At 67.1% G+C, this 10900-nt stretch overlaps 1 protein-coding gene across 5 annotated transcripts in view; it reads right to left on the bottom strand.

The window, feature by feature from the left end:
- Nucleotides 1-10900, bottom strand: part of LSP1 (lymphocyte specific protein 1) — an 87726-nt gene that overhangs the window by 10860 nt on the left and 65966 nt on the right. For all 5 annotated transcript variants that reach the window (XM_044919237.1, XM_044919238.1, XM_044919240.1 and 2 more), the window contains exon 2: nucleotides 1695-1832. In XM_044919237.1, the coding sequence (XP_044775172.1) occupies nucleotides 1695-1832 (138 nt within the window). The remainder of the gene's footprint in view (nucleotides 1-1694; nucleotides 1833-10900) is intronic.

Raw genomic sequence — 10900 nt, 5'->3', positions numbered from 1 at the left:
TTCTTCCCCCATCAGTCTAGGGTCCCCCAAGAGCTGGGTTGTGCCTCCCCCATCAGTCTAGGGTCCCCCAAGAGCTGGGTTATGCCTCTCCCATCAGTCTAGGGTCCCCTGAGAGCTGGACGATATCTCCCCCGTCAGTCTAGGGCCTCTGAAGAGCTGAGTTATGCTTCCCCCCTCAATCTAGGGCTCCTGAGATCTGGGCTATGCTTCCTCCATCAGTCTAGGGCCTTCTGAGAACTGGGCTATGCCTCCCCCATCAGTCTAGGGTCTCTTGAGAGTTGGGTTGTGCCTGCCCCATCAGTCTAGGGTTCCCTGAGAGCTGAACTATGCTTCTTCCATCAGTTCAGGGCTCCCCAAGAGCTGGGCTGTGCTCTATCATCAGTCTAGGGCCTTCTGAGAACAGGGTTATGCCTCTCCCATCAGTCTAGGGTCTCTTGAGAACTGGGCTATGCCTTCCCCATCAGTCTAGGGTTCTCTGAGAGCTGGGCTGTGCTCCCCCATCAGTCTAGGGCCTTCTGAGAACAAGGCTATGCCTCCCCCATCCATCTAGGGTTTCTTTCGAGCTGGGCTATGCCTCCCCCATCAGTCTAGGTTTCCCTGAGACCTGGGCTGTGCTTCCCCATCTGTTCAGGGCTCCCCAAGAGCTGGGCTGTCCTCTCCCATTAGTCTAGGGCCTTCTGAGAACTGGGCTATACCTCCTCCATCAGTCTAGGGTCTCTTGAGAGCTAGGCTGTGCCTCCTCCATCAGTCTAGGGTCCCCTGAGAGCTGGACGATGTCTTCCCCTTCAGTCTAGGGCCTCTGAAGAGCTGAGCTATGCCTCCCTCATCAGTCTAAGGCTCCACAAGAGCTGGGCTGTGCCCCCCTCCATCAGTCTAGGGTACCTGAGAGTGGGGCTGTACTCCCCCCTCAGTCTAGGGCCCCCTGATTGCTGGGCCGTGCCTCCTCTGTCACCTGGGGTCCCCGTCTGTGGGGTTATGCCCCTCTCTGCCCCCTCAGCTGAGCCCCCAGGGCTCTGGTGACATGCTCCTTCCCCAGAAAGCCCCTGCACCCTGTCCCCCCACGGCAGGCCTGGGATCTGGTGCCGGTGGGCTCCTCCTCTGCCCCCAGCCCCTGCCATCTAGACCGAGGACCCGGCCTGAGGGGCCATGACCGCTGCGGCACCCCACCCCGCCCGGAGCTGCTGACTCGGAGAAAATGGAACAAAACAGCGGCAGGAGGAAGGGGGGCATTATTGTAAAAACAGCCCAGCCCGGCCGCGGAGGCCTCCTGGGCCCAGGGAGGAAACGAGCCGGCCTGCGGCCCGCCAAGTTGGACGTGGCCTCCATGAGTCACCGGCAGCGGGGAGCTTGGGCGGGGGGCTCTGGGGCCAGGGCCACGCAGCTGGGGTCAGTGTCGGTCCAAGCAGGGGCCAGGACTGCGCAGGGCGGCCAGAGCCTGAGTCAGCGCTCTGGGAGGCTGGCTGGGAGGGGTGGCCGCACGGGAGTCCATCCGGCCGGCCGGCCAGTAGGCTCTGTTGGCACCGGGGGCTTCGGGGACCCTCACCCTGAGAACTCTCCCCACTCCTGCTCTTGGGCTGAGCTCCTCCGTGGTCTCACCTGCTCTGGGACCTCTAGCCCAGGGCCCGACCACCAGCACCCCCCTCTCTGCCCAGGGGTGACGGGGCTGGGCAAGCTGGTGGGAGGGGGCAGCTTACAGGGTCTCCTGCTCAGGCAGCTCGGGGGACTGGCCGCCTCCATCCTCGTCCTGGGCCCGCAGCTGCCGGTCCCTCTCCCGGCGGCGCCGCTCCCGGGCGGCCTCCTCCTCATCTTCCACGCTCCACTGAGTGGTGAGCCTGGGGGACACCAAGAGATGGTCACACCACAGCCCACGCCCTGCCACTCCGGTCCGAGCAGGCCTCCTGTCCAGGCCTCAGTTCCCTTGTCTATAGAGCAGAGGTCGTGAGAGCCGGTCATGGAGGTGCCCTCGGGGCCTAGGGGGGAGCTCCCAGGGCTCTGTAGGCCTGGGGATGGAGGGGCTCCGGTAATAGGCAGGCTGGAGCAACCCCAGTACTAAGACCCCTGTGTCCCCTCCACCAGCCAGGTTCCCTTGGCCTAAGCAGAGCTGGGCCGCAGAGGGCGTGGGAAGAGGCTGCTGGAGGTGCCACGCGTCCTACCTGCATCAGGTGGATCAGCCTCGGCCAATCAGGCACTGCTGGGCTGGGCTGGGGTCCTGCCAGGGGCAGACCTGGCTAGGCAGCCACCTTCTTAGCCGACGCGCCCAGCTGGGGTGGGTGCTCCCTCCTGCTCCCCAAGGGTCTGGCATGTTGAAAGGAGGTGGCCCCCGGAAGGGCCCAAGGTCCACAGAAGAGGCTGTGTCCAGCCGGAACCTGACCCCTCTCTGGGCTGTTTCACAGATGAGGAAACTGAGGCCCACTGCAGAGCCAGCATCGGAGAGCTTCCTCTGTCAGTGCATGCTGACCCCACAGCTTCTCGGGGTCCCTCAGTCGGGGCTATGCAAGGTGGGCCTGGAACCAGGGGTCCACAGCCTGGTCCCCCTGGCCCTGGCCCAGCAGATCTCAGACTATTGGTGTCCGGGGGGCACCCCAGGCCTTGGTCACTGACATGGCCCTCCCTCCCCCAGCTCCCCTGGACCCCGGGAGGGGAGTCCTGGTCTCTGCTTCTGCAGGGGTTCCCACTGCCCCAAGCTGGGGTCTCAGTCCCTTCCTGCTGGTGTCCGCTGCCTGACCCCACAGCCCGCTCCTTCTGGGCCTCCATCCCTTGGCCAGGATGGCCGGCTCCATGGTCTCAGCAGCCCTGCCAGCCATGATCTAATCTCTCCTCAGTCCTCCCAGAGCCTCCCAGACAAAAGCCAGGCCCCTCCGCAGCCCCCGCTCGGGGCCCCCTCCCCGCCGCTGTGGCCCCCTGGGACCTCAGCTGTGCTCAGACCTCAGCACCCCCAGTCCGCCCACCCTCACTCCTCAGCAGGGCCTTTGGCTCCCACCCCCAGGGCCCCAGGGAGCCCCTCCTGCCCCAGGCCCTCGGCTCGGAAGCTGCAGGGCTGTGTTTTCTGGGGAGGTAGAGCCTAGGATGCTCTCGGGCTGTGGGGACCTGGGGTCTGAGGTCCTTCCCCGCCATTCACCCCTGCAGACCCTCTTAATGGAGGGTGGGAGCAGGTGGGTGCAGTGGGAGCTCGATGCTGTGTCCCTGGCTGTGGGGTGGAGTGTGGGCCCACCAGCCTTCTTGTGGGGCGGCCCCTGGGGGCACCCCAGGAGGGATTCCTGGCCATTCCTGACGGGACTGCCACCTTGTTCCACTTGCTCCCATGTCCCAGCTGCACATGCCTATCGGCGAGTTTGTGTTGGCAGTGTTTTGGCCAATGGGTGGTGCGTGGGTGTGAGTGCGTAGGCCCAGGCGGGGTGTGGGTGGCCGGGGAAGGTGTGCTTGCGTCCGAGGCCTGAGCTGAGCCTCAGGTCCCCCTCGGGCCTGCTCTCGGGAACCCCCGTGGGGGCCTCTCTCCAACAATGCTCCTGCTTCCCAGGCCCTTCTGCCGAGGTCTGAGCGCAGAACCCACAGTGTGTCTGGTAACCCCAGACACAGACTTGGGCTAAGCCTCTGGGGTCTGCCCGTACGGCGATAGGTCCGGGCCACAAGAGCCCCGTGTGGGCCCACACTCGGCAGGGCCCCACGCACGGACACACAATGCGTGGCCGGGCCTCTCTTGCACACACACGCACTTCCTCCATGGGCTCTATCCACCGTCCCAAATGCCCCCCGGCATGCACACACGTGCCCACACGCGGGTGTCCATCTGTACATGCAGACTCAGAAGTGGGAACAAGGGGAGGGGCGAAATGGCAGGTCCAGTGCCCCCACCCCGGCACCCTCCCCATGGCCTCGACAGTGGCCCAGGAGGGAGACCGAGGCATGTTTTCTGAGAGCAGCATCCCCGAGGAGACGACCCCTCCGAGGGTCACCCTTCATGACCTGCCATCTGCATGTGGCCCCGACGCCCCACCGGTAGGAGCTTGCAGGGAGCAGAGCAGGGCTGCAGGGTAGGGGTCTCCTGCTGTCCCCCAAACCCCATGCTGGGAGACCCAGCGGCCTAAGGACAAGGAGCCCTCCCCCCCTCGCCTCCTCCCTCCCGCTAGCCCCAGGATGTGAGTAATGCAGCCCCTCTTGGCCCCTCCCGTGACCTCACCCCTCACTGTTCCACAGCTGGGCTCCGTTCTGGGAACTGAGAGGGGGCGGCTCTCCTGGGGTGGGGTGGGGGCCTCTGGCCTGGGAAAGGCGCCCCCCTTCCCCGGCCAGCAGCCCAGACCCCTTGGCAGGCTCCATGGAACTGTCAGGACACGGGCGATGGCCGCCCCCCACCCTCGCAGACCCGCCCCCCCCCAGTCCCCTGATCGCAGACGGTTCCCGAGTCCAGCTGTAAGGGATTTGGTGTTCCTTAGCAAATGCAATTAGGCTGTTTCCTGTGTCTGTTCTTGCTCTGTGCAGCCAAGGGTTCAGCCCCAGGGGCCGCGGAGTGGGGCTCTGCACCCCAGCATCAGGCTCCGCCGTGGGGCCTCGCTCCACCCGGGTGCCCAGTGTGGGCAGACCCCAGCAGGCCCCAGGAAGGATCACAGCTCTCCGTTCTGGGTGGGGGTCCCCCAGTCCAGGGACTGCCCCTGCTGGTCATGTCCACTGCCTACCGGCCCTGACTCGAGGCACCAGCCCCCCTCTCTCCTCCCTCTGCAGCACCCCCCTTGTGGCCCCCCCAACCACTAGGGTCCGAGGATAGAGGATTAGAGGATAGGGTCCTGAGCCGGCTGGCCCCTCCAGCTGTCCCCCGCCCCAGCCTGCGTGGGTTGGTCCCAGCTTGACTCTGCCCCCTGCAGGCGGCTTGTGGGCCACCCCACCTGTCTCTTGTGCCCAAAGGTCAGCTCAGAGTCATGGGGAGAGCTTGGGGGCTGGGCTTGGGGCCCAGGCAGGGCCAGGCCTGCCGGAGGAGAATTCTTCCTTTAGGCTTGCAGGGGATGCTCTTGGCTACAGGGGTCCCGGGCACAGCGCATGGGAGCTGCCCGAGAGGCTGGGGAGTGGGACTGGCCGCCCTGCCGGGAGCAGAGAGCACAGGTCTCCCTGAGGACCAGCACGGTCTCTGTCCCCTCCATGCCCTGCCTCCCCAGGGTCTCCAACACTGTCCACCAGTGGACACTTGCTGAGCGACTGGTCCCTCAAGTGACCATAGAGCTCACGAGTGAAGGCACGGGGTTGGGGGGATGAGCCCACGGAGAGGCCTTCTTAGCGTTGGCTTCTGGGGGTCCCCAACTACCAGAGAGCAGGCCCCCGAGGGCAGAGGTCAGCGGCCCTGGCAGGGAGTTCAGGGGAGGGCGGCAGTGGCTGGGCAACTCGGAGGGTGCCCCCCGCTGCTTATGCAAGGCAGGGTCCTGCCCCAGGCCGTGTGGGGAGGGTTCCGCGGGTGTGGCACGGCTAGGGTGCTGTCACCCATCCTTGCCGAGAGGCAGCTGGGGGGAGCCCAGAGCGCGAAGGCAGCCCCAGAGCAGCAGGCGGGTGGTGGGTGGGGCGGCGGGAGGCACACACTGCTGCCCCAGGCCAGGGGTGTGGGCAGGGAGCTGCAGCTGCCGGGAACCTGGCTCCCCCACGCCCCGGCCGCCTGCCCTCTCGGCCGCCCCTCCTCCAGCAGCACCTTTCTGGCTGTGCCTGGGCCCTGGAGCGCGTGTGGAGAGACGACCCCTTTCCTCGAAGGCCCAGCCGGTCAGTGGGCCAGGTAGACAGCCCCCTGGGCAAGCCCAACCCTACTGGCCCGGGGAGCCCAGGGCTCCAGCGACCTTGAACTTGGGTCTGAAAGATGAGCCAGGGTTCCTGGGCCAGAAAGAGGGTTCAGCAAGAAGACAGCCAAGAAGGCCAGTGGCCAGCGGCTCAGTGCGGCCGTGGCCAGGGAGGGGCAGCTGTGGGGAGATGGACAGGAGGGTCTACGAGCCCCCTATGGGGCACAAGAGGACTGGGAAGGGGGCTACCAGCCAGGAAGGTGGTGTGGGCCAAGGGACAGCAACCTCCAGAACTCCCTGCATCCCAGGAGGGAAGGGGGGGCGTGTTGGGGGGAGGCCCCAAGGTGAGCTTGGGTGAGCAGAGTGTGGGGTGCATGGGGACTCCCGGAGACATGGTCAGGAGGGACCCAGGCCAACCCGGGGAGAGCTCTGGGGATGAGTCACCCCCGAGGGAGCTGAGGGGCAGCGGGCAGCACCGGGATTCTGGGGTTACCAGGGAGCAGAGAGTGGCCGGGGGCGCAGGGAAAGGCCTGGAGTGCCAAGCCCCTAGGCTTCCTGTCTCCCTCCCTCCTCCTCCATGCTGGGCGCCTCATAGGGGTTAGAGATGCAGGGGCGGGGACAGCTGGGCCTTCACCCCAGCCCCGGGGCCGAAGTGTCCCCGCTGAGTGCTCAGCTCCGCCCCTGCTGTGCAGGAGTGCAGCCCTTCCTAACCCTCCCCTTTGTGGTCACTCCCAGAAGGGGCAGCACCCGGCAGCCTGGGGGTGGTGTTAGGTCTCTGGAAGACCCAGGGCAGAGCAGCTGGGGACCCTGGGGGCTCTGGAAAGTTCTGAGCAGGGAGAAGCTCAGTGGAAGGCAGTTGGAGGGGACATGAGGTGGGGGGAGGTCCTGCTTCCTCTTGGCTGGTGCTATCGGCAGACCTGGGCCCCCAAAAGGAAGCTGAAGCACCACGGGGCAGGCCTGGCCCACACCCCACACCACAGCCCTCCTGGCCCTGCTGGGCAGGTCTCATCTGAGAAGCCTCCCCGGAGGAGGGGACATCTGCCTGCCGAGCCGGCTTCCCCAATACCACAGAAAGGCTGGCTCCCCGAAAGGCACAGGCTGGGGGCACAAGCTGGCCCTGAGGTGTGGGGAGGGAGCGAGGCCCCGAGGGGCCAGCACCGCTGGGCTGGTGCTGGGGGAGATGGGGCACAGTCGCAGCCTCCGGGAGCCCCACGGCTGGCTGGATCGTGCACCCTGTGAGCCGTGTGCCCCAGGCCAGGCCATCCAAAGGTGGCCCCACGCACGACTCCAGATCCGCTCAGCCCCTGGCAGGGGAACAGGGCCATGTGGCCTGGGCAGGGGCTCTGGGCTCTCTGAGCCCGGCCTCGGTGGGAAAGGCCAAGCGGCCTGCCCGTCGGTATCTTTCCACCCACGTGAGCCCCGAGCCCCCAGCCAGGACTACCTTCTGCCGGGGCAGCCCCTCTCACGGCCGAGGCCGGCGCCTCCTTAATCACAGTGTCATCTCCGTAGGGCCCTCGCCGGCCTCTTTGTTCAGCACCCCCTCGTCCTCCCACAGTGGGGCAGCCCTTGGGGGCCTCTGGTTGGGGAAGCCCCCTAGCTGCCCCACACAGCCCCCAAAGCCAAGGAATCCCCCTTCTGCCCTTCTTTCCTGGCTGGCCCCAGGGCCAGACTGGGAAGGGTGGCCCCTGCCTCAGGCCTCAGGCCACAGGGACGCCTCCGGGGCATAGACGCCAGGCCCTGCTCAGCCCGAGATGGCCCCACCACTGGCTCGAAATGCCACCTCGTTCTCACCCCATTCAAGGGGGACTGTCACCCCAGTGTGCTGCTGAAGAGTAGGGTTGGGAGGTCTCCCCCTGGGAAGGGGAGGCAGGAGACCACAGTGTGCCACCGTCCCAGGCTCCCGCGCTGGGCTGGGCTCTCACCCACCCCGCTGACACCCCCATATCTGCTGCCTGCTCCATGACCGCCCAGGCAGCCAGGCTTGTGGTCCAGCCCTCTTCTTGCGGGCCTGGGCTGGCCTGTCCACCTCAGCCTCGGGCTCCTCCCCCTCCCTGAGCCGGCTCTCTATCCAGCCGGGTGCCAGGGGCCCACAGTGAGGTCCCTGCCCCTAGGGACCTTAGGGGCTGCCCGGAAAGCCAGGGCTGACCTCGAGGCGAGGCTCAGGGACCCCAGAAGAGGGCCCCTATTTGGAGCCGGGGGCAGGGGGGAGCCTGCAGGAAGTCCCCACAGGGGAGGGGCGTTTGTGCCTCTGCCCAGCCTGGAAGGACAGCGAAAGGGGACGTGGTGGGCGGACGCCCGTCAGAGAGGATGGGGCAGCTAATCAGCCTGCAGGTGTCCCCACCCCTCCTCTCTGCCCCATCATCCCTTCAGGGGGACCCACGGTCCCAGCACCTCCCACACAGGCGCCCCTCAGGGACAGAGTTATGTGGAGGGCATCTGTGCCCATGGCTCCCTTCCCCCCCATCCTGCCCCACGCCCCACGCTGAGCTGCTCTGCTGGTCGCTGGCTCTGCCCGCCCGCCGTCCACGTGGGCCAGATGGGTCCCTCCCTTGATAGCCCCCGTGCAGACCCTGGCCCCCAGTTTCCTGCCACTACTGTCCCCCCAGGCCTGCAGCGTCCTGGCTTCCCAGACCCACGAAGGCTCTGGGGGGACCAGCCTCCAAATGCCGGTCAGGGCAACCCCAGCCGAGGCTGGCCCATCATGCCGCCGACCCCTCGGGGCCTCGCTCCCTCCCCACACCTCAGGGCCAGCTTGTGCCCCCAGCCTGTGCCTTTCGGGGAGCCAGCCTTTCTGTGGTATTGGGGAAGCCGGCTCGGCAGGCAGATGTCCCCTCCTCCGGGGAGGCTTCTCAGATGAGACCTGCCCAGCAGGGCCAGGAGGGCTGTGGTGTGGGGTGTGGGCCAGGCCTGCCCCGTGGTGCTTCAGCTTCCTTTTGGGGGCCCAGGTCTGCCGATAGCACCAGCCAAGAGGAAGCAGGACCTCCCCCCACCTCATGTCCCCTCCAACTGCCTTCCACTTCCCCGGGCAGGCGGGACCCTCCTCGTCTGCTCAAACGGCCCGATGGGAAGGGTGCCGTGCGGGGAGTCCCTGCTGCCTGAGGGAGAGGGAGTCTCTGCCCCCAAAACCTTCCTAGTGGGCCTTGCCCGTTCAGGGGTCCCCTCTACAGCCTGGCTCCACAGAGCCCCAACCCATGGGCCCATGAAGAGCTTTGGGCCACCCAAGCCCCTCTTCCCCAGGCCTCCCCCTGGTGCCCACAGGCTGGGTCGGGGACCGTCCACTTCTGCCCCAGAGTGGGGTCCAGAGCAAAGCCCGACGTCCTGCTGGCTGGCCCATCACCTCCCTGTGGCCGGGGGGTCCTACCTCCTGTGATGTGCTCCCCGGTCAGCCTCCTTGCCCTCGCCCCTCTGGGCCTGGGTCAGAGGTCAAGGCCCGCCCTCTCCAGGGTCGGCCTGCCTGTGGGGCGCTGGTGTGGCTGTGACCGGCCCCGGCCCTGCACTTGCCGTTCCCGCCTCTGCCCTGCACACCGTGCTCGCTGCGCAATCCCTTCTCTGAGTCCCTGACCACAGTGCTGCAAGGGTCTGGGCCAAGTGTCGCAGCCTCCCAGGAGACTGCCCGGGCCCCCCGCCCCCCGCCACGCCTGCGCAGCCCTCGGGCCCACCTCCGGGACCGCACGAGGGGCTGACCACGGGGCCTCACCTCCAGGCCCGGCCCAGGCTCCTCTTGGCGCTGGACGGCCCTCCCGGGGAGCCCGTCCCTCCCGAGACGGGCTGGGGCTGCCTGGCACGGCTCTCGACGCGCTCACGAGGCCAGGCTTTGGCACATCCCGTGACACGCGACTGGTGGCTGGCACTGGCCGCAGCCTCTGCCATGGCTCTCCCCTTTCGTCCTGCCCCGGTGGAGGGGGGCGCAGGTGTTCCTGACAGCCCAGGGTCCCGCACATGGCTCTCCTCCTCGGGCCGATCGTGGGGTCTCCAAACCTGGCCCCAGGTGCACGGAGTAGCTTGACCCTCTGCCTGACGCCGCCACACTGTTTCTGCCGCCGGAGCCCTGGGTACCCTGCCTACCCCCGGCCCGGCCCGGCCCCTCCTCTGAGCTGCTCCTTGATCCCCGGCCCCTCTGTGCGGAGCATCCGGGGGCACAGGGGCTTGGCAGGATAGAAGGAGTCAGGGCCGGGCCACCCCCTGGCCGTGCGTCCTCTAATTCTGCAGACCCCCGCTGCCTGCCCGCCAGGCCTCGAACCTCCCCGAGCCTCGGCTTCCTTATGCACACAAATGGGTACGCGGGGCCAGCCTTGGGATGTCCCCCTCCTGTCCCCTTCCTGCCCCCATCCAGTCCCCATCCTGTCCTGTCTGGTCCTGCCGGCTGAGGTCAGGAGGGACCCGCCCCGGTCTCTGTCCCTGAGGACCCTGCCAGGAGCTGGGAGCTAAGTGACCCCTCACGGCCAGCATGCGGCTCGTCACCGCCTTACAGGAGAGGAAGCTGAACTTAGCAGTGAGGGTTCTGACCTGGGGCTCCCCCGCCCCCAAGGAAGGCATGCTGGCGTTCCCGCCCCACAGCTCCCACAGGCTGGTGCATGACAGCAGGGGGGTCAGGGGCGGGAGAGCCTGGGCCCCGCTCGGGGGCCCCGGTCCAGACGCACACATCCCACCCTCAGTCCCCTTTCCTGTCCTTCCTCCCTATGGGGGTTTTCGCTCCTCCTCTCCACCTTCTCTTGGCCTCACTGGCTTCCCTCCCTCCTTTCTTGCGGCTCCTCTGCATTCCCCCTCCCATCTCCCTGGTGGGCCAGGAGTGGGCAGTAGACGGGGCCGCCGCACCTCCGGCACTCAGCACCCGCACCACCTGGCCCTTGGGGCCTCCTTCCCTGCGCTGCTGGGGACAGCGCGGGACCGATGGTGTGGAGCCAACGGCATGGGAGGAGCAGGGTGGGAGGGGACAGCATGGGAGGGGACAGCGTGGACAGACAGTGTGGGGCGGATAATGTGGGAGGGCAGAGCATAGGATGGAAGGTGTGGGAAGGGACAGCATGGGATGGACCGCGTGGGAGGGACAGTGTGGGAGGGGACGGCATGGGAGGGGACAGCGTGGGAGGGGACAGCACAGGAGGAAGAGAGTGGGAGGGGACATATGGGAGGGACAGCAAGGGAGGCACAGT

This window comes from Neomonachus schauinslandi, chromosome 11 (assembly GCF_002201575.2).
Source record: "Neomonachus schauinslandi chromosome 11, ASM220157v2, whole genome shotgun sequence".
Taxonomy (NCBI): domain Eukaryota; kingdom Metazoa; phylum Chordata; class Mammalia; order Carnivora; family Phocidae; genus Neomonachus; species Neomonachus schauinslandi.
Note: the sequence above shows the minus strand (reverse complement) of the source record. Positions and strands in the feature narration are given on the sequence as shown.